At 41.0% G+C, this 22972-nt stretch overlaps 1 protein-coding gene across 1 annotated transcript in view; it reads right to left on the bottom strand.

Moving 5' to 3' along the window:
* Positions 1 to 5506: 5506 nt before the first annotated feature.
* CDC40 (cell division cycle 40) overlaps positions 5507 to 22972 on the bottom strand; it is a 52779-nt gene continuing 35313 nt past the window's right edge. The window contains exons 8-15 of the mRNA XM_039351189.1: positions 22000 to 22074; positions 21529 to 21574; positions 20699 to 20800; positions 19593 to 19708; positions 19195 to 19328; positions 15332 to 15408; positions 8704 to 8848; positions 5507 to 6779 (exon numbers count right to left, since the gene is read on the bottom strand). Of these exons, the coding sequence (XP_039207123.1) occupies positions 6602 to 6779; positions 8704 to 8848; positions 15332 to 15408; positions 19195 to 19328; positions 19593 to 19708; positions 20699 to 20800; positions 21529 to 21574; positions 22000 to 22074 (873 nt within the window). The 3' untranslated portion in view covers positions 5507 to 6601. The remainder of the gene's footprint in view (positions 6780 to 8703; positions 8849 to 15331; positions 15409 to 19194; positions 19329 to 19592; positions 19709 to 20698; positions 20801 to 21528; positions 21575 to 21999; positions 22075 to 22972) is intronic.

The raw sequence follows: 22972 nt of genomic DNA, 5'->3' as shown, positions 1-22972 counted from the left end.
TGCCAGGAGTCAAAACTGACTCAAACTGAAAAGAAAAGGAAAAAAAAGGAAAATGGAAAGGAAAGGAAGAAATCCATCACACAAACAGACAAAGAGAAAGAGAGAGGGAGAGGGAGAGAGAGGGAGGGGGAGAGAGAGGGAGGGGGAGGGAGAGAGGGAGAGGGAGAGAGGGAGGGAGGGGGAGGGAGGGGGAGGGAGAGGGGGAGAGAGGGAAAGAGGGGGAGAGAGATATGAGATGTTGCAATATCAAAAATGTGAGCTGATTGTTCAACACCTGAACTCAGGAACACTGTGATGGCCACCACTATGAGGACCCATAGTGGGTGAATATTAAGGACCTGTTGAAGCTCATGGAAATGCCACACACAAGTCCACACGCATTCCCTCTTTTACACAACCTTACACGTATAGAGCAGAATTGTGGTGGCATTCACAGAGCTGTGCCACCCCACACATGCTTTCTTTAACATCCAAGATGAGCTTTGTGCTTCCCCTTTGGCAGGGATAAACTGACAGCTGTGGAAATGTGGGAAGACTGTGATGTCCAGCATGAATGCAAATGAGATATCTAAATGCTGCTTTGCGCTCTGCAGAAAAATGGCTATAAAACCTCCCTTAACAAAACTGTAGCCAGAAAATTTCTGATGGATGCTTGTCCAATGCTGGTATTTGCAAAAATGATCTCACAATAATTAATTCATTTCAGCAGTCATCATGTTGCTTGACTCCTTTGCAAGCCTGGCTTGTATTTCTTTCTCAGAACAGATGAATGCCTTGCAACTGCTTGACAATACTGTTGTAGTATTACTTGTCAAAGCCCTCTAAAATCGTATTTTGTCTTTTTTAAAAAACCCTTGCATGGTTTCAGTATAAAAATACAGCAAAACGGAGTAGTTAATTTAACATAGCTGATTCAGCCACAGAATTATGAAAGTCACTATCCTAAAGCCCCATTTCATTATTATTCCCTAGCAGCTTTTACTGAGAATTCTCCCTTTCCACCATCAAGGACTTTGTTCCAGCTGAATATACTGGTGTGGAAATTCTTAAATGCATGGATAATTCAGCTGAGTTGTTGTTCTTACGGTCCATTTGGTCAGCCATGACCTCTGGTGTGTACAACTGCATTTGCTCAACCAGTTTAAAGAAATGTTGTTACAACAACACATTGTCTCAAATGTAATTACTTTTAGCATTTTGGCTTGATAGTCTCAAAGCAGATAAAGAAACCGTACAGTGCAAGTATTTTGGAAATCTGATTCTGGGGCATAGTATAAAATAGATAATACAACATGTCTTTGCGATTCACATTCAGGTTAGTGTCAATGATAGCATTGTGAGTTGGTGGTGGTAATAGTCTCCTCAAAGAACAAACAGAAGGATTTCAGGCTTTTCAAACTTTAAAAAAAACCAAAACCCACAGATGTGTTTGAAAAGGAAAACCTTCAGTTGGAAATTAAGTTAGTTCTGTACTGGGCAAATACAAAGCAGAAATAGAAGGCATGAGACACAAAATGGAACTGTGAAACATGTCCTTTTATGTTCTATTTGATGATAATTTGAGAGACACTGATAGAAATTATTAATGGAAAGCATATTATACTGAATAAAAAAAATCATTCAGCATCGTCTGCTCCCTTAAAAAAAAAATCCTATTTTCTTTACCTCTGAATGCTACTCTGACTCTGTCAGTCTCCCAAGTAGACCAGACAATCTTGCATGTCTGAAAGTACAGACTTCCTGCTATCTCTTTTTACTGCCTGATAAGCCAGAGAGGTTCCCGTTTTCTTTTTCCTCTACTCGTTATTCAGTTGTGGGCTCCTTCTCCTTTATCTGATTGTTCCCTAGGCAGCTTCTCTTCCCTCACCCCCCAGGTCATTTACACGTTCTATTACAGGCTCAGTCTATACTTGGTCAATTTAGTCCATCATATGGTCCCTGCTCACCATCATTCATGATCTCCTATCTCAGTGGTTCTCAACCTGTGGGTCGGGACCCCATTTGGGGTCGAATGACCATTTCACGGGGGTCGCCAAACCACGCTGTCCGCCATTTTTTTCCCTTTTCCCCAGCTGTTCTACTCCCTCTTATTGGTGGCCACACCCACTTGGGGGTCACCACAACATGGAGAACTGTATTATGGGGTCACGACATTAGAAAGGTTGAGAACCACTGTCCTATCTGGACTACTGCAATTGCTCTACATGGGCTTCACTAGAAGAGAATTTGGAAGCAAAATGCAACAGCACAGGTAGTAAATGGAGTTGGTTACTAATGCTACTACAGGAGCTGCAATGGACACCAGTGTGCTTCCGGGTGTAATACAAGGTGCAGGTTGTCACCTTTAAAGCCCTTCATTGCTTGGAGCCTAGATAGCTGAGGGACTGTGTCTCCCCAGTTGTTTTAACTCATCCAATCTGGTCTGGTGGGCCAGGCACGTTCCAGGTCCTGTTGGTCAGAGAATGCCAGCTAGTGGAGTCTAGGACAGAGGTTTTTCTGCAGACCGGTTGCTGGCATACTGTGGCCCAGTATTGGTCCATGGACCGGGGGTTGGGGACCCCTGGTCTAGGAGACATGATTTTTCTATAGTAGCACCCACCCTATAGAACAGTGGTTCTCAACCTTTCTAATGCTGCGACCCCATAATACAGTTCCCCATGTTGTTGTGACCCCCAATCAGTTATACATCACCATGTGCCAGGGGCGTGGCCAAAGAAAAGGGGAAAAAATGGTGGACAGCCTTGTTTGGCGACCCCCGTGAAATGGTCATTCAACCCCAAATGGGGTCCTGACCCACAGGTTGAGAACCACTGCTATAGAACATCCTCCTTTCATGGAATACCAATATGCTGCTGGCCTTTCACAAGGCACTGAAGGCCTGGGGCACTCAGGTTGTTAAGGGTCTTGTCTCCTGATAGGTGTTAACAACCATTAATAGTATGATTTTTTTGTATTTTAATTTTTGTATCTCTGAAAAGAATGTTTTTAAGATTATTTGCAACCTGTAGTTACCTGCTGAGAAGGGCAGCCATACAAGTCAAAGAAACAAATATTAAATGGCAGAGTTGTAGGGAAAGTGTTTTTCATGGATGAACAAATGTATTACAAAACCTTTCAGATCCTGTAGCTGTGTGTTCGCTGTCATTAATAAATAAATAAATAAAACGGTGCAAGAACCTTAACACCAGCACAATTCTGTCATTGTCTTATTTTGTTCCTGGGTTTGGACAGGAAAAACACTTAATAAATTATTCATCCAGACATTTATATTTTTCCTCCTCTTTCTGTTTTTTTTTTTTTTTAAACAGAAAAAAGTTAGCTGCATTCAATAGAACAGGGGTCTTCAAACTTGGCAACTTTTAAGACTTGTGGACTTCAACTTCCAGAATTCCTCAGCCAGCCCTGGCTGGCTGAGGAATTCTGGGAGTTGAAGTCCACAAGTCTTAAAATTGCCAAGTTTGAAGATCCTTGCAATAGAATGATGGGATCGCCTACTTCTTGGGAACTTGTGGAATACTAGAGTTAAACTTGAGCTTCTAACAGCTTCAGTCAGCGTGGCCAGTGGTGAACAATGCTGAAATGATCCTTTAGCAACATTTACGTTACAGTCCCTACCCTTGCAGTAACGATCTTCTCTTTAACATATCCCTATCCCCTACTTTTAAAATATCATTTATCGCTTGTTATTATGCATATTGATTTGTAGCTGCTTAGTGCCGATACTAAAAATGCACATATGTATACTTAGTGCTATGCACTTATGCATTGATAGAAATAAGGAGTGAAGGAGACCGGCTCCAAGCAGGCCAATAGGATGATTTTCGTATGGAAAATTTCAGCTCATAGAGCAAGGGGAAAAGTACCAGGATAAAAATTTCTAAGATACAAGAAGTGACTCTCAAAACACAAAGTGATTCTCGGAATAAGATGATTTCTGTATGATCTGGTTTGAGATAGCACACAAATTTAAAAATACCTGCGGGTGTGAGAGAGTCACCAAACAGTAACTGGCCAAGCCTAGCCAAGGATAAAAATGGATGGGAACTATATGGTTTTGGAGTTTTCCTACAGAACAAGGTTCTTCTGGAACGCTAACCTGGCTCGATGGATTTCGAGTTAGATACACAAGCATGAATGTGTGAAGTGTAACAAATCTTTTGGTTGCTGCATTTTTCAAATATCCCTACAGAAATAAAACAAGCAGCAGTACAAGAAGTACTACAAGAACATAAAGATCCTCTTTATGCCACTGTGGCACAGTTACAACGGAGAACTTTTCCTCGCCCTCCTGTCCCTGTTGACAAACTGACTGGGCAGACTCTGAATAAAGCTGATGATGGGTCCAACCTACTTACCTCTTTCATTCGATCCTGTCCAGGTACCTTGAGCCTACAAGTTCCATGACAACTCAGTCGAGCAATTCTGAAAAAGTGATCCAGGGTACTCTCAACCTCCACTTGCAACACACATTTATCATGCTCTTACTCTTCAATTGGGACAATCTCAATCACATTTTGCTTCCACAACAACAACAACAACATCCCAACCTGTTAAGATATATTTAGGGATGAAACTCGGAGCCCAATTAAGAGAAATTAACTCAAATATAGTGAAAGGTGGAATTAACTGAACTTTTATTAAATGCTGCACCTGATCAACTACCTAAGTCTCCAAGTTTGAAACAGCATGCTTATATAACTTTCATTTCCAGCTGGGGTAAATTATCTCCCTTGTAGCATAAGCAGACACAAGTTAAGAGCAATTTTTATATGTCAGCCAGATTGTAGTAAAAGTTTAATTTTGGCTACTTTCTGCCCTTTTTACTATTAAATATATTTTCCCTTACATATTAAACTTGACTTGCAGACAGAAGAATGATGATACATTAATTATACAAGAAATACAATCCATTAACGAGTTCTATAAATATGTAAAAATACAAGAGAGTTCATAGTGTTTTTTTGACTACAAAGTGAAATTTGAGAAAGCTAATACTGTTTCCCAAGCCACTCTATTGCCACACCCATCCTTCTGTAGTTAAGTAGGCCTGATGGTATTCGAGAAATTTGTACATAGTGGCTTTCAGATAAATGCACATGCGGTGATCAGGATACTTTCATAGTTCATACACATCAATTTATGCCACTTTCTCCATTTTCTATGCAGATACAACATGAAGCAATGAAGGACATCCTTTCTCTCCAAAATAAATGTGAAGATATGATGTTTAGGAAAGTACACCCATAGAATATGTGTGGACAAGTTGTAAAGAGTTCATCGTTTACACAGATGCATTCTGCCAACAGAATGGCAGTACTGCACACAATTCTAATATGAAACAACATATATCTGCCATATATCTACTTTTGACACCAAAGATGTCCACTACAAAAAGATGTTTTTTCATAACCTTCCAATACCATAAGCACAGGTAAAACCGATTCATCCTTCCGTTATATCTATACCAAATAAACATTTCAAAATGCACAATGCTTCAGATGGTGTGTTAAGTTAAAATCTGCATTTTTATATAAAGCATTTATTAAAAATAAGCTTGTAAAAATAATTGAGATATCTGTACAGTAGTTGAGCACAAAAACGTATTTTGTAAAAGAAACAAAAATAATAAAACATATTAAAACGCTTATTTACAAGACTAATTGGAATACGATCATGAATCTGTCACTAATGGCGGCTGCTGTACTAATTCCATTGGCTGAGTGGGTTTCTGCTAAAATGCCTGAAATAACATTTGGTAAAGTCCTTGTTAAATGTTTTATATACTTGTATTGTGTTCTTTGAATTTCTGTATTATAAAATTTAAATCTTGAAGAAGAATGATAGTCTGACTTGTTATCAGGATTAAACAATACAAAACAAAACAAAAAGCAGTAATGATCAGTATAGATAACATGTCTACGCATATATCTGAAACCAATGCATTGGCAAACACAAGTTTATTCTATGAGATGATGAAAAGGGGGTCCTCAGATACAATCAGACAGGGTTGGTTCTGTATCTATGCTGAAAGACTGGAGAAAGCAGGTTGTTTTTTCCACTGGGGCTGCAATTTATTTACACCTTTAGTTATTTCCATATTACTAACACTTTTTTTATTAACACCCCTCCCCCCAAAAAATCTGGGTAGCAATTTCTATAAAATATACATGGAAACAATATCTTATTGTATTTAGCAATTGTGTAAGATTCCCAACAGGTTAAGAAAAACCTCCCTAATGCTATTAATATTATGGTAACATGAAAAAATTTTTCTTCCAAATTGTGCATTTGGAAAGCAGAGTGAAGCTTGTGAGGCTTTGGCTTCAGTTTCATTTTTTTTTTTTAAAAAAAAAAGTCCATTTTAATTCTTTACTATCTGGAAGGACTAGCATATTTAGTCAATTTGTGCAGTGATTTGCAATATGGTAACACTTCAAATGTCTTGATTTTCCAATGTGCTGGGTGCACATTCTAATACTGAATTACCTGAACCAGCTGTATTAATGTCCTTATTTCAGACCTTATTTGTTGTAGCATATGGATCCTGAAGGATCATATATTAATTGACTGATTAGAGAGTAAAATGTCTATAGTTCAGCCTTCAGTCCCACAGTTTTATGAGACCATCCCATCCACAAGTGATCACTTTGGATGTTTCATGTGGGTGCCACACTGCGCCAATGCAGACTTTGTCATGGGCTTTTAATCTACTGTAGAGTTTTGTTGTCTTCCAGTCCCAGATATTTAACTTTCCATCTGCATCACCTGAGGTCACATAGCTGTTTAAAAAAAAAAAAAAAGGAGGGGGAATTATACACTTTTAATTATACACATTTACAAAATAATTTTTAAACATAACCAATTCCGAACAACAGCATACGTTTTAACAGAGAGCAGATAGACCTTTCCTACTGTTTTATAATCGGTTGTAGATTTTCCACTACTCTTAGCTGCTTTGGAGATGATGTCCCAATGTACGTGTTAATATTGGAAAACATGATAATGCAGCTGCTTCAAAAAAGTAGGACACTTAATCAGAAGTCTTCTCAAATGAGCAGAAAGGCAGGATAAGTCACCTAATCCATAATGTCAGATGATCTGTCTTGACAAAAATCTACACAACAAAGCTGTCTACTCAAGTCTGTACAGAGGGTTTAAATTTATATTGAAAACCAGGTGTAAGACCAAGATTTTCACATGATGCTCATTTTTGTTTCTAAGCAAATACATATATATGAGAGGCTTATATTTTTAACTGTTTTTGATACCACCTCTGAATAAATGCACATTGGCTGGGATTTTATCTGATATGGACTGCTCGAGAGGTCTTCTTGGAGTGGAATAACACAGCAGCTCTGTGCCTGAGGGCTCAACTCTCTTCCCACTCCTATTTAATATAAAGCCACTGAATGAGGTCATTTGTCATTATGGGTCTGTGTATGTCATATGCTGATATACGCCATTATACATGTCTGCCCCTAATTGTTCCAAGTGATACCATTACAGTCTTTCCTAAGGACTGTATGGGGAAAATCAGGCTTCGACTCAACCCAAATAAGGCTGAGTGGGTTGGTTTTAGACTATCCTGAATTTCCATCTTTAATGGGATGGGACAGTATTACACACACACACCCAGACAGAGTTGATAAACTCAAGGAGCAGGTGGCTGCCATGGTCAGAAGACCTCTACACAACTAGCAATTGCACTTAGACTTATATACCTCTTCACAGTGCTTTGCAGCCCTCTCTAAGCAGTTTACAGAGTCAGCCTATTGCCCCCAACACTCTGAGTCCTCATTTTACCGACCTCGGAAGGATGGAAGGCTGAGTCAACCTTGAGCCAGTCACGATCGAACTGTCAAACTGCTGGCAGTCGGCAGTCAGCAGAAGTAGCCTGCAGTACTGCATCCTAGCCACATGCACCACCGCGGCTCCTGTGTGCCAACTGTGCCCATTCCTGGATCAAGAGTCTTTGCCTCCAGTCACTCATGTCTTGGTTACTTCCCACTTGGATTACTGCAATGAGGCCTACATGGGGCTGCCCTGGAAAAGCATCTGAAAACTACAGCTATAATTCTGACCGCTGCAATGCATGCACTTTTAGACACACTGCAGAATGCTGACAGGCTGAGTATGCTCCAGACTCTGCCTTTTAGCCAGTCTCATTTTGTGCAGGTGAGGAGTCACAGCTTCCGTGTTTTATGGAATACTCCATCCTGAGAATTGATTGCCCCAACCTTGCTGCCTTTGTGGAGGGCTACGAACATTAGACTTTTTCCTCAGCTGCTGTGGGCCAGGAAGTTTTGTTAGCTGCCTAAAGTTATTTGTTAAGGTGCATGGATGTATAAATTTAATAAATAAATACCTCCTTCTTTCCCCCTGTATTTCTCAAAGTAAATTCATCACAGGAGTGTTTGAAATTAGCCCATTAGTCAAAAAAGGCTATCCAAATTCGACAGGATATCCATATAATACAGTGTTTGATAAGCTGCTGTAGCCCAAAGACTAAATCTCAACTCCACTTATTAGGGTATATGAGCATTATATTCTGATCAACAATTGCCTTAAGGACATCAGTAAACATTTGACAATTATATGGCATGTTTATATAAATATCTCTCTCTACCTGTTGAGCCAAACTTGAAAATAAAAATGAAAGTGATATGTAATCCATATAAAGTACAGAAACAGTAGAATACCTACCTCATATCAGGTGAAAAATCTACTTGGCAAGCATAGCCTGCCACCATATGACCTTTGAAGATTTTCTTTTTGTTGAGCCTGAATCTGTTTTGAGCTCCAAAAATCAAAATCTGATTGTCCATTGATTGACAGGCAAGCCATTTCCCTGTTGAGGTAAAAGATTAATGCACATGTGAACCTCTCATGGATTTGAAGAATCAAACATTCCTATACTATATAAAGATGTAAGCTACAGATACCCAAGAAATTGTTTGCAGAGGGCAAACGAGTGCAATTTTACTAGCCTGATCCCACATAACATTTCTGACATTACTGGTTTAACATCCACCATAATGTCAAGAATTCAACTTGCAAAATGGACATCCGAAGAAGGTATGTACCTGTCACAAGTTCCGACTAATGAAGCACTTCAAAGAACTTTCAGGCATGTTTCCTAAAGTCTTTATTTGCAGAGCTACAAATTATGCCGGTCACCATTGGACTAATTGATGCCAGAATCTGAACTTCCGGTCGCTGGCATCAAGCTTTCCTTGCTCAACCCCTCCCTTCTCATGCAGTCACAGGTCACATTATCCAATTAGTGAGAAGGTCAAACGTTTACTTCCTCTTTCTTTCCCGGGCTTTTTTCCCCCGCCCAGTCTAAGCTAAGTATTAACCCAATAAATGCCAGACAGTTTTGCATATTATCAAAGCAAGAATATACAGTATTTGCAGCATTGACATCCGGCCCCCCTTACAAGAAGGACAGATCCTGTAAGGAAACAAAAGCATATGTTAAGGGTTATCTTTCGGTTTGCTGGGGTGTTTCACATGAAACTTTTCGATCAATCTGTCAGCGTTCACTTCACTAGATTTCACCCAGGTGGCTTCAGACACTGGGTATCCCTTCCATTGTACCAAGTACTGTAATTTCCCTCTAAAGATTCTGGAGTCAAGAATACGTTTCACTTCATAGTGGGTCTGCCCTGCCACTACGAGGGGTCCAGGTGCCTTCTTTGGAGGAGGTCTCAAAGTGGAGCCCCGATAAGGCTTCAACAAACTACAATGGAAAACTGGGTGAATTTTCCTTAACAGTTTAGGGAGTTTTAGTTGTACTGTGACTGGGTTGATGACCTTTACTATGGGGAAAGGCCCCAAGAATTTTGGTCCCAATTTCTTGCTGGGCAATTTGAGGCGTAGATATTTAGTTGACAGATAGACCTTTTCCCCAACTTGGAATGTTCTTTGGGGAGCCCTCTTTTTATCAGCCTGCTTTTTATAGGTTTCAAAAGTCTTTTTTAAAGCAGTTTTTGTGTTTTTCCAAACTTCTTCCCATCCTCTCACCCATTGATCAAGTGTCTGTGAAGCGGAGGGCAACTGAGGATATTCAGGTATTGGGTTGAATTCTTTCCCTGTGGCTACTTTGAAAGGCGTGTAGCCGGTGCTGCTGTGCACGGAATTATTGTATGCCACCTCCGCAAAAGGGAGGAGATCAGTCCAGTTCGTCTGTTGGTAAGAAACGTAGCACCTAAGATATTGCTCCACCATTTTGTTAGCGGCTTCAGCGGCCCCATTGGTGGCTGGATGAAAAGCAGATGATAACCCTTGAGATGATCCAATCAATGTAAGGAAATTTCTCCAAAACTTCGCTGTGAATTGCACCCCCCTGTCTGAGATTATTCGCTTAGGGGCACTATGCAGCCGGTAGATATGTTTCAGGAACAATTTGGCCAGGCGTTGAGCGGATGGGAGTCCTTTGCAGGCGATGAAATGAGCTTGTTTCGAGAACAGGTCTATCACAGTCCAAATGACAGTATTTCCCTTATTTTCAGGTAGGTCCACTATAAAGTCCATAGCTATTTCTTCCCAGGGTTGAGAAGGGTCTGCCACGGGTTGCAGTAACCCAGGAGTTTTCCCCGGGATTCTTTTCATTGTAGCACATACTGTACAACTTTTTACATAGTTTTCCACATCCTTTTTCAGCCCCGGCCACCAGAATTGCCGGCGGGTGAGGTGTAGGGTTTTCAAATATCCGAAGTGTCCAGCCTGCTTTACATCGTGGCTGTGGTTGAGAGCATTTAGACGGAGCGCTTCTGGCAAATATAACTTCCCCCCTTTGTAAGCCAAGCCATCCCTGCATGTTAGGGACGCTTGATTATCTTTGAACCATTGGTCAGTGAGGAGCTCTCGTTTTATTTTCTTCACTCCAGGGTCATCCGGATTGGGGACCCTGCGAGGTGTAAGTTGAGTGACAGTTTGTGGATTGGGAATAATTGCCTCGTTAACCTGCTCTCGTTCACTTTTGTACTGGGGTAACCGGGATAGCGCATCAGCTAGAAAGTTCTTTCCTCCTGGTATGTACTTTAGAGTGAAGTTGAAGCGGTTAAAGTAATGTGCCCACCGTACTTGCTTTGGTGACAATTTGCGAGGAGTTTTCAGTGCCTCTAGGTTCTTGTGATCAGTCCATACCTCAAATGGCACCTTGCTCCCTTCTAGATAGTGTCGCCAGTTCAATAGCGCCCACCTAATTGCGAAGGCCTCTTTCTCCCAGATTGCCCATCTTCGCTCGCTCTCAGTGAATTTCTTAGAGGTGTAGGCACAGGGTTGCAGGATCCCATTTTTGTTCTTTTGAAGTAACACTGCTCCAACCGCCACATCGCTGGCGTCGGCTTGAATCACAAAGGGTTCTCCTGGGCAGGGGTGCTTTAGAACCGGTTCAGCGGCAAATAGTCTCTTTAAATTCTCAAAAGCTGTTTGACAGCTCATTGTCCATGCTAGTGGTTGGCCCGGTCGTGGCTTCCCTCCTCCTTTGCCTGTTTTGAGTAGTTCTGTAAGAGGAAGGGCAATCTCGGCAAAAGAAGGGATGAATTGACGATAAAAGTTGGCAAAACCCAGAAAGCTTTGGAGCTGTTTGCGAGTCCTTGGGGGTTGCCATTCGATTATAGTTTTTACCTTGGCCGGATCCATTTCAATACCCTCATTGGAAATTCGGTAGCCAAGATAGTCTAATTGGGTTCGGTGAAATTCACATTTTGACAATTTGACATAAAGCTTGGCATTCAATAGTTTCTTTAACACTTCTCTCACTAGTTTTATGTGATCATTCATGTTTGTGCTGTATATCAGGATATCATCAAGATACACCAAAACCCCTTTGTACAAGTGATCATGTAGAACCTCATTAATCAACTGCATAAATACGGCTGGGGCCCCCTGTAGTCCAAATGGCATGACTTTGAACTGATAGCTCCCCATTGGACAGTTGAAGGCAGTTTTCCACTCGTCTCCCTCTTTTATTCTCACCCGGTAGTATGCCTCTCTTAGGTCTAACTTAGTGAAGACACTCCCCTTAGCCAGGTGGGTCAATAAATCCTTTAGGAGGGGGAGGGGGTATTTATTTTCCACACTTACAGCATTGAGTCCCTTGTAGTCTACGCAGAGACGAAGAGACCCATCTTTTTTCTCTTTGAACAACACAGGGGCTCCCACGGAAGATTTGGCCCGTTCAATAAACCCCCTCGCTAGGTTCTTGTTCACATATCGCTGCATCTCCTCCATTTCGAGGGGGACATAGCATACATCCTCGGACGTGGGAGTTTGGCTCCGGGCACCAGTTCGATGGAGCAGTCATTGGGTCTGTGAGGGGGTAGGGCATCACATTCTTTTTCACTGAACACCTCCGCCAGGTCCAAGTATTCTTTGGGGATGACTGGTTCACCTGGGGTCAGTGAGACGGCCATGTGCGCTCGCTCATTGGGTGGCCTAAGATGCCCGGTAACATCTGTTGAATCAATGGGGGGATCAGGCCCTATAGGTAGTCTCACAATTCTCATTCCTTTCTCCCACCAGATAAATGGCTTCCATTTGTCCAACTAGGCTAGTCCCAGGATCACTGCCTCGGTCATCTTTGGAGCCACCAGGAAACGAATAAACTCCCAGTGTGCACCTATTTCTAGGCGTAAAGGCTCAGTTAATTGTGTAATAAGAGTCCCTCCCATCAGGGAGCCATCGGCTTGCTCAAATCTCATCGGTTTGGAAAGCTGTTTTGCCCTTATGCCCATTTTCATGGCAAACGCCAGACTAATAATGCAGCGGGTACATCCCGAATCAATTAGTACGTTTAAGTCTATTTGTGCCCCAGACGTAGGGATTACGAGTTTGGCGGGCAGTGAAAAAGGCAGGATTTGTTGACTCACCATTGGGTCGTTTTCTCCTTCATCGTCGCTATCAAAGAAGGGAAGAGCAGGGGCAGGTCCACCTGGAGTCTTGGCATTCTCCTGTGTGTGGGATGTAACCTGGGCAACTGGTTCTTGCGTGAGTCGATTAGATTTTTCTCTTGTTAGCCGCTGAGCAGGTTTCTTTTGCATCGCCGATCCTGGCTTGCTCTGCAGTCGAGGGTAGGGGACTGGACAGGTGGCCGCTCGGTGTCCTCCTTGTCCACACTGGAAACACTCGAAGGAAGGGCGTGCAGGTGGCCTGGGTCTCTCAGCCCTTGCAGTGGTTGAAGGCTTTCGTGGGGGTGATTGCTGTTCAGGTAGCTCTGGTTGCTGTTCGGGTTCCTGTGGGGGAGGCTTTTTATAGCGAGAGAGCTTAACATCCAGCTTCACGGCCGTCTGGTACCACTCCTGCAGCCGATCAGGTACTTCTCGATAGATGCAAGCCTGGGAGAGGTGATCATCTAATCCCTCGATGAAGTGATGGATGAGGGACTGCTCAGGCCACCCCTCTATTCGACCTGCCATCTTACGGAACTCTCGCACGTACTCTAGGGCAGGCCTCCCTGCTTGTTTTATCTTGTGAATTTGTCCTGCTGCTTTGAGGCCGATGGATGGGTCTTCAAATCGTTCTCTCAGTCCTAAGAGAAAGAGATGGGGATCCTCCAATTCGAGGGCTTGCTCGCTATATAGATTGTTCAGCCATTCAGATGCTTCTCCCTCCAGGTTGGCCCCAATGACGTCAACCATGGCCCCTGGTTCCGGATAGAGATAGGCCCAGCGATTTAGATGAGAACGCACTTGGTTGAGGAAAAAAATCAGCTTCTCTGGGTCCCCATCAAACGTTGCATTGAAGGGTGGTGCAAACACAGGCTGCTGTGGCCCCCACTGGGGCTGGTTCCATGGCTGCTGGCCAGCGGGGTTGGATGGTACCCCCTGCTGCTGTAGGCCTCCCAATGGTGGCTGCGCAAGTGGGGGTTGTAGTGGTCTTCTCTGTTGTTGGACTGCAGGGGGTGGTGGTGCCCTCTGCTGCTGCTGATCATCCATCTGCTGGGGAAACCCATCTACCCATTGCTGCAGATGCCTCAGACTGGAACTCACCCTCTCTTCAGGGTTGGGGTCTCTGGCTGGCAAAGGCAGGGTCTGACAGGCTTCCTGCTGGGCTCCCCATCGCTCTTGTGGCCACCCCAGTTGCTGTAGGCCCCAACCTGGCTGCAGATTTATGCCCAGGGGTTGCACGTTTGAGGGCTGTGGCCAACCTCCTTGCTGTGGCTGCTCTCCCCCCAGCTGCTGATTTCCTGGCTTCTGTACCACCCCAAGACATTGCAAGGCCTCTATTGGCTGTGGTAAGTTCAGAGGACATGGATCAGCCACTTGCTGGGGAACCCAATTTCCCCTTTGTTGCAGAGGATTCAAACTGGGATTCTCTCTCTTAGGGATGAAGGTTTCACTTTGTAGGGACTGTTTTCTGTTTCTCATTTCTAAGTTTTGAAATCTTTCCAATGACTCACCCATAACTGTGTTATCTGTCCATTCTGCTTTTGAAGTCTTCGCTCTCAGCTGGGAAATCTGCCAAATTTCTCTCTCCCCCGACTTGCTGGCTGTCGCTTTCCCCCCCCGGGGAAACTGCTGCAGCTACGGGGCTGGTTTCAGGCAATTTTTTTTTTCTCCATAATGAGATCTCCCCCGAGGCTGCTGTTGATAAATCGGGACGTAGATCGTTTGAAAAGAGTGCGGATTCTGGCATGATGTCACATGTTCCGACTAATGAAGCACTTCAAAGAACTTTCAGGCATGTTTCCTAAAGTCTTTATTTGCAGAGCTACAAATTATGCCGGTCACCATTGGACTAATTGATGCCAGAATCTGAACTTCCGGTCGCTGGCATCAAGCTTTCCTTGCTCAACCCCTCCCTTCTCATGCAGTCACAGGTCACATTATCCAATTAGTGAGAAGGTCAAACGTTTACTTCCTCTTTCTTTCCCGGGCTTTTTCCCCCGCCCAGTCTAAGCTAAGTATTAACCCAATAAATGCCAGACAGTTTTGCATATTGTCAAAGCAAGAATATACAGTATTTGCAGCATTGACAGTACCATTATAGCAAAGGTGGATAATTTGAAATACGATGAAAACATCAACACCGAGACAACAAAAACATCCGACAGAGCAGAAAATATACAAGGGAAATGTAGAAGAAAAAAAGTCCGATAATGAGTGCAGGATCACCAGCATTTAAAGTAAAGAATCAAGAAACTAGCTTCTATTCTGTCTCAAAATGTGTGTGTGTGTGTGTGTGTGTGTGTGTGTGTTGCTTTTGTCAGATGTTATTATCCTCTGCAGCATTTACAAATCTTGCATGTTAAATGAAAAATACTAAATATGATTACACCTTTTAAAATTAAAATATCCTACATAAAATACGAATGTAAGCTTACCATTTGGAGATAAAGTTACTGCTGGCATTGAGTGCATACTTGGCTCTGCTATGTACTTAAAATCTACTGGAATGTCCCTGCAAAAGAAAAATATATGGATAAAGGCTACTGCAAATAAAATGTTCTTTTATATGAAAGGAGAGATGTAGGTTACAGCATTCCGATATGAATCTATAATTCTGAAGTACAGCTTTAATTACATCTGACATCACTATTAGCATTACTGCTTTCCATGCCAGGGTTACAATCTGCAAATATTTTTATGTCTAATGTCACAGTGGGATTATTTAGTGCCTATCGGATACAAAATGAAACAGGGATCATCTCAAAATAAAACAAAGCAATAGCTGAATGATTTCCCATCAATATTAAAGACTTGTATGAGTTAAAATAGTGAAATATTTAATCCTTGATACTCCGCATTTTCCAGGACTGATGGGATGTAGAAGAGGCTGAGTCCTAAAGGATCTCTGTCAAAAACAAAACAAGTTGGCTACTTTAAGCCTTCAGAAATATATAATATCCTACCAGGGCAAATTTGGAAAATCTGTCATGTTATACAAAATGATTTGGAGACAAGAAAACATTGTTTTGATATTAGTCTGGTATTAGTCATGAAAGATGACATTAAGTCCTAAAACTGCATTTCTGCACTGGGTATACAGAGCTCATGAATTCTTACTACTCTTTTTTTTTTTTTACTATAAAGCAGTAGGAGTTTCAAAAATTAGGAGTATCTTTGTTACTTTGGATACAGATTAAACACCAAGAGTAAGGAAGAATGTTTGTCTACACATCCCAATCTTGATATGCTGACTCTTATGAAGCATTATGAGGCGGTATGTAAGTCTAAGTGCTATTTTTATTGCTATTAAGAGGTTACATTTTACATGTGGAGATAATACCATCTCTTAAAAGCATTTAACAAATGCTAACCAGTTAAATCACACACACACATACACATTATACAGTGCACAGATGCACGCATATTAACCTGTTTAGACACACACATACAGACACACCCTGAAACACATTTGTCTGAGCTATCCATGTTCCACATTATGTTGTGGTTATCTTAACGATCTTAAATGTGGATTAACCTCCCTTTAAAGGATGGTTTGCAACACTTCTGTCATCGATGTGTATGTTAAAGGAATAAGATATTTCTTATTAGACTTTAGTAAATTTCATTTTGTGAATCTTATTTTAGCATCTAAGGCTGTTTTATTTTCATTAGCTAAATGTCCCCTGGAAGCTCTTTGGAGAATTTCCTATAGCCAACAGAGATCTCGCATTGAAGATTATCAAATGCAGAAAATATTCTTTACACAACTATATTAACCTTCGTAATATTTTCATGCAGCATATTAATGATGAATTATTTGGCATGTATATGTTCTTGAAAAGGTTAATTGCGATAATTTTGTCACAGAATCATATAAAATAAAACCAAATAAAACCTACGGTACAACCAGAAAACCACTTGCACTTTTAAAAAAGCCAAATACATGATATGTAATAGAAAAACCTTTTCCTTTTACTATGGCCAAAAAGTAAAATAAAGAAGTTTGATTTGACTACTGGCTTTTATACACTGTGTACCTTTAAACCAGTGGTTCTCAACCTGTGGGTCGGGACCCCATTTGGGGTCGAATGACCATTTCACGGGGGTCGCCAAACAACGTAGTCCGCCATTTTCCCCCTTTTCCTGTGCTACTGTGCTACTCCCTTTTATTCTATTGGCTTTTGAAAGCCAATAGAATAGACTCTCTTGAATAGAGTCTAATTCTATTGGCTTTCAAAAGCCAATAGGAATTGTCCAGGCTTCTCTGCTCTGCTGAGCCCGCCAAAAGCCCCATTCTGCAAACGGTGCTGCACCAGTTGAATAGTCCTCGACTTACGACCAGTTGAGTACTCCTCGACTTACGACCGGTTGGGGTCGCGGCATTAAAAAGGTTGAGAACCACTGCTTTAAACAATCCAACCCATGTTAGAAAAAGCAGATGTTATTTTCTTTTACCACCCATATCAACTGAACCCAGATAATCTGCATTCACTAGGCCAGGGTTTTCAACCTTTTCATCCATTGTACCACTTTTAGGATAGGGCAGTATCCAAGTACCACCAGTTGCCTATCAAGGTGTCAAAAACTTGATGACCCCAAAAAAAAAAAAAAAAAGGAAAAAAATGAAGTCCTCGACTTACAACAGTTCGCTTAGTGATTGTTCGAAGTTACAATGGCACTGAAAAAATTGCCCCCCAAGCCACAGCCGAGCAAGACACCTGTCTGCCCACCCAGTGGCACTCTTCCTCCTGTCCGAGGTTTTCATTTTGTGAGCATTTCTGTTGAGGATTGGCAGCGGGGGGTGGGGGGGGTGTTTGTTTTTTATTTCCCCGTCTGCCGGGTAGTTGCAGCAAGTTTTGGTCACTTCACATGACCCTGTGACACGGTGACCATCATAAATATGAATCAATTGCCAAGCATCTGAATGTAAATCACAAGACCCTGGAGTTGCTGCAACATTCCAGCTGATCGGCGCTTCTTCTGGGCTTGGCAGAAGTGCCAGGATCAGCACCGAGCTCCAGCTGGAGCCTGGGGCTGATCCTGGCACTTCCACTGAGCCCTGACAGCCCTGCAGCTCCAGCCATCTCTCGCTCAGGCTTGTGCGGTGCTGCCACCATTCAACTCATTCCCCTCCACCACTACCACTTTTTTAGGATGGTTGCGTACCACCTGCCAGGCGCCAATGTACCATAGGTGGTACCCGTACCACTGATTGAAAAGCCTTGCACTAAGCACTTGGTTACCAGGTGAGCACCAAGCATTTTGCTATTCTTTGATTTATATCTGGCCTTTTATTCAGGAGCTTGAGGTGATGAGTATCTCATAAAAACTTACCTGCCACTACAACACATTCATTCTTTATACATTATTGAATGTATATGTAATTACTGAAACAGCTTACAGGGCTGGGGGCTCTGAGTATCATTAAGTGGTACTGATGAATCAGCAGATAGTGCTCTTTCATTAAAGTCCAATAAGGACTAAATTGATTATTGTTTTACAATGGTTCTAAAACTCCCCCTCCCCCAAAGAAAATCTACCCACCAAATATTTGCCTTCATTCACATGATTCTTCTTTTCATTTGAAGTTAAAACTCTTTTGTTGACTGACCCACCATTTTGAAAATGTCAGATTTAATATCACATTAAATATGGGGGCACACGTGCCGTCACCCCAGTCCTAGGCCTTCAGCTGGGTTTTAGAAAACCTTTTCGCTTTAGGCCTCCTCCACTGTGTACAAAAAAAAAAAAAAAGTTCAATCAGTCAATTTCAACTTCTCATGGGAAAAAAGATCTTGCAAAGTTGGAACTGATTGATTGAACTTTTTAATCCCACCCAGTCTGCTGTTACCACTGCAGCCACGCCCACCCGATGGGCCACACCTACCGAACACCCAACAATGCATAAGTGGGTTTTGGGTTGCAGTTTGGGCACTCGGTCTCTAAAAGGTTCACCATCACTGGACTAGAAGACGTTCAAGACATCCCTTCCAGTCTTACGATTCTATCATTTTTCTCAATAAATAAATAAACAAGTATAATGCTTTTGACTCATTTGTTTACTTCGGTTCTCTTTCTCTAGTTTTAGGATTTACACGAGAACAGATATCTCATATTTATGCAGAAGGACTGACAATTCTAAATACCCAATTTTTTAAGCAGCAGTGTAAATATAATAACCTGGGATTGTGAATAGAATAGACTAATGGAAAAGTATAGAAAAAACAACGCATTTTACTGCTGCAATTATTTTTTTGCTCATCCTGTTACTATCAAATGCAACCAAACTTTAACTTACCATTCCCAGACTCTTAAACTCTTGTCATCCGATGTACTCACAAATCTTCGGTTCTCATCCACAAAAACAATGGTGTTGACAGCCCCCAAATGTCTATCATATTCCTGAACAATTTCTCCACTTCGAATATCCCACTGCAGGGGAAGACCAGCGTGAATTATTTTTCTAAAATTTGAAGGGGATGCTACACAACATTTGCAAAATTTTATGGAAACATCCTAAAATATCTACATGTTAGAAAACTTAAAAACTTTAAAAGAACTTTAAGCTTTAAAAACTTTAAACCTATTGCAACTGCAAGGAACCTATTGCAAGTGCAAGGAAGCCATCTGAATGAAGATTTGCAAGCTGAGTTGAAACTATATTGCTCTAAATAAATTATTAAGCTTTTGAGTTACCTGAACAATTTTCTTATCTGACATTCCTGCTACAAAAAGAGTCTGCTTATCTTCATCAGGATTGAATTTGACACAGTAAGGAACTTTCCTGTTGGTGAATCTTGAAATACATTGTCCTAGAGTGAAAACAGTTGAATAGGAAGATGTTCACAACTTTTAGCTTTTAAAGTTTGGTTTTAAGACAGCTGACTGGAGGGGCCTGCTAGTCTAAAAGACTTCCTGAAAACCAGGGGAGGGAAAAGGGCATGCATTGGAGTAAAAAGAGACAATTTGTGGGAGCAATTACAGTGTCTAGAAAAGAAGGCAAGGTTTGGGGGCACTGTAACTATATACAGATCAAGAATAGTAATTTATAAATCATTTGGCAATGTTGGACTAAGCTAAGAACTGACAGAGGTTGACAAGAGAAATATTCTTGCCCTGAATGCTTATGTGTTACTAGTAAATGCAAATATTTGAAACTCAGAATTGAAATGAGGGGTCCTTGGTGCTCTCTGAATTTGTTTGTTTTCTTGCAGATGTTTCATTACCCAAACTAGGTTAACATCATCAGTGCTCATGCTTATGTGTGTTAATAAAAAATTAAGGCAGAAGACAAAAATAAGCCTACCAGTCAGTAGGCATAGCCAGGAAACAGACTTATATATTTAGACAAACCATTATTAGTCCGTCTAGCCTGCAACAATTAGCAATAGACTCTGCAGAGTTTATGAAGGAATCTTTCCTAATCTTACTTGAACATACTAAATAAGAACTCAGAAAACAGAGTGTTGCTCTTTTATTGAGCTATAAGTCTGCCTTTTCCATCTCAGCATATGCATCTATGACTGATGTCTTTTTATGTTATGGAATCATCCTTTAATGCAGTGTTTCTCAACCTTGACAATTTTAAGGCATGTGGACTTCAACTCCCAGAATTCCACAGCCAGCATTGCATTCTGGGAGTTGAAGTCCAAATGCCTTAAAATTGTCAAGGTTGAGAAACACTGCTTTAATGTATCCTAAAAGTACACTGCATCATGAAGAGGGCAAAGTTGTATCCTGCTTGAAGTTTATCCTTTGAAAAATGCACATTACATAAGCAATCTTTCCACGCATACAAATACCTGTTTCAGTGTCCCACAGTTTGAGATAGCGGTCATATGCAGCACTGAGGAAGTGGTTGCCAACATTGTTAAAGCATATATCCCTAACAGCTTTACTGTGTCCTACAAGATGGAAATCCTACCATTAGAATTGAAGAGAATCAGAATTTAAACCTCTAAACATAAACTTCTTTATGAAGAAATCTTTCGTAGCTCTTGTTAAGACAATAACATTGATAACATAATGATAACATAACATAACATAACATCGTTAAGATGTAGGTGCTTCATTACTGGAGGCTTTTAAGAAGAGACTGGACAGCCACTTGTCTGAAATGGTATAGCAGGGGGCCGGACTAGAAGACCTCCAAGGTCCCTTCCAGCTTTATTCTGATTGATTGATGAAGACTAGTTATTTAATGATTATCTCTAACCCCAACAATATTCATTTATGTAAAATATCCTGTTTTATCCTGTTTTGCTACTAACAGGCATGGATGATAAATAAATAATTAAAACCACATTTAAAAAATATCCACTTAAAAGTCAAAATCACCATTACAAAACTGAAATATCTTATCTGAAAACCATCCAAATGTCAAGACTTCACTTTACACCTTTTTCATGTGTATTGTTTCTTGGTCAAAATAATACATTGGAACAGCCGATGCCAAGTTTAGAAAGAATAAATTTGTGCCATCACACTCAAATCTTCTTTGTCTTTTACTTAAACTCATGAATATGCCCACCAATCTCCAAATTTGGGGAAACTTTGGTTTACATGAGGCAAATACATCTCAGTCATGCACATATATAGGAGTCATTTTAAAAAACAGAGTAAATAATATTACCAATGAATGTTCTCAAACATCTTCGTTCACCGTACACTTCCCAGAGCTTTGGGGTGGAGGAAAATAGATTTTCAGACAAATTTAAATAGAATCACACATGGCTGTTATATATGCAAAGACTTCATTTTAAAACAAACCCACCTTCAAATATAAACTATTGTACAATTTGTATATTCAAGCGTAAGTAAATTAAAGCATCAAATCCACTTACTGAAATTTTTGCAGCTTTGGGAATTGGGAATATTGGTAATTGCAATTCAGCAAATCTCTAAACTATGGGTTTACCAACTGTTTTAAATGAATGTATTTCTTATTAAATAAGCATTTAACAACCCTTAAAAGTTATAATCCTGATGGCCCTGGCAAAAGCGTGACAATTGCTACTGAGTTTACATTAATGTAAGCATCAAAGAGCAAATGTAGTCAAAACAAAATTAAAGCAGGGATAGTATATGCTTTGAATCCATTTACCTTAATTTTACAGTCCATGGAACAAGATAAGAGCAGATGGCCAGAATGAGGAAACAGCCTGACAGCACTGACTCCCTTAAACAAAAATATAACTATGAATATGTACGCATTTTTCTTTTCAAAATATGTATTTCAATACCATATTATCACTTACAGGTGCTTCTAGTGCAGTGGTTCTCAACCTGTGTGTCGGGACCCCATTTGGGGTCGAATGACCATTTCACGGGGGTCGCCAAACAATGCAGTCTGCCATTTTTTCCCCTTTTCCTTAGCTGTGCTACTTCCTTTTATTCTATTGGCTTTTGAAAGCCAATAGAATAGACTCTCTTGAATAGAGTCTAATTCTATTGGCTTTCAAAAGCCAATAGGAATTGTCCAGCTGTCTCTGCCCTGCTGAGCCCGCCAAAAGTCCCATTCTGCAAACGGTGCTGCACCAGTTGAGTAGTCCTCAACTTACGACCGGTTGGGGGTCGCGGCATTAAAAAGGTTGAGAACCACTGTTCTAGTACCATTAATTTTTGGTGCCTAAAGCACAGCAACAGTTCTACATCTCCCAAGATGCACCAATGACAAGGCTTTGAGTTGGTTTTTTCTTCTAATTTCCAAGGCCAATATATTATGACTGCCGTATATTCTAAAGTTTGGGTAGTTTTGGATAAGTCCCTTTTCTAACATGCTGGAAAACTGCAGTTACTCAAGGTTAACAAACCAATAGCGCCTATAAAATCCCCAAAATGTGCATGAATTCAAACCACAACAATACATTTAATTCTACAAAAAAAGAGTTAATGCCAAGCTAGATATATATGTGGTCACATTTCATGGGAAAAGCTTGATAGTCTACTTAGACAATTTAATATTCCCAGTCTGAGTATAGTACTTTCCGCACACCATTAACAAATATTAATATGCAGTGAATGATGCTAATACTTAAGATAAGCATTGAGATACTGTAATTCAAAAGCAGCTATGT

Source organism: Crotalus tigris, unplaced genomic scaffold, assembly GCF_016545835.1.
Source record: "Crotalus tigris isolate CLP2741 ecotype Arizona unplaced genomic scaffold, ASM1654583v1 scf7180000018371.15429387391:27106975, whole genome shotgun sequence".
NCBI classification, from domain to species: Eukaryota; Metazoa; Chordata; class Lepidosauria; order Squamata; family Viperidae; genus Crotalus; species Crotalus tigris.
The sequence above is the reverse complement of the archived record's forward strand: the minus strand, read 5'-3'. Positions and strand labels throughout refer to the sequence as shown.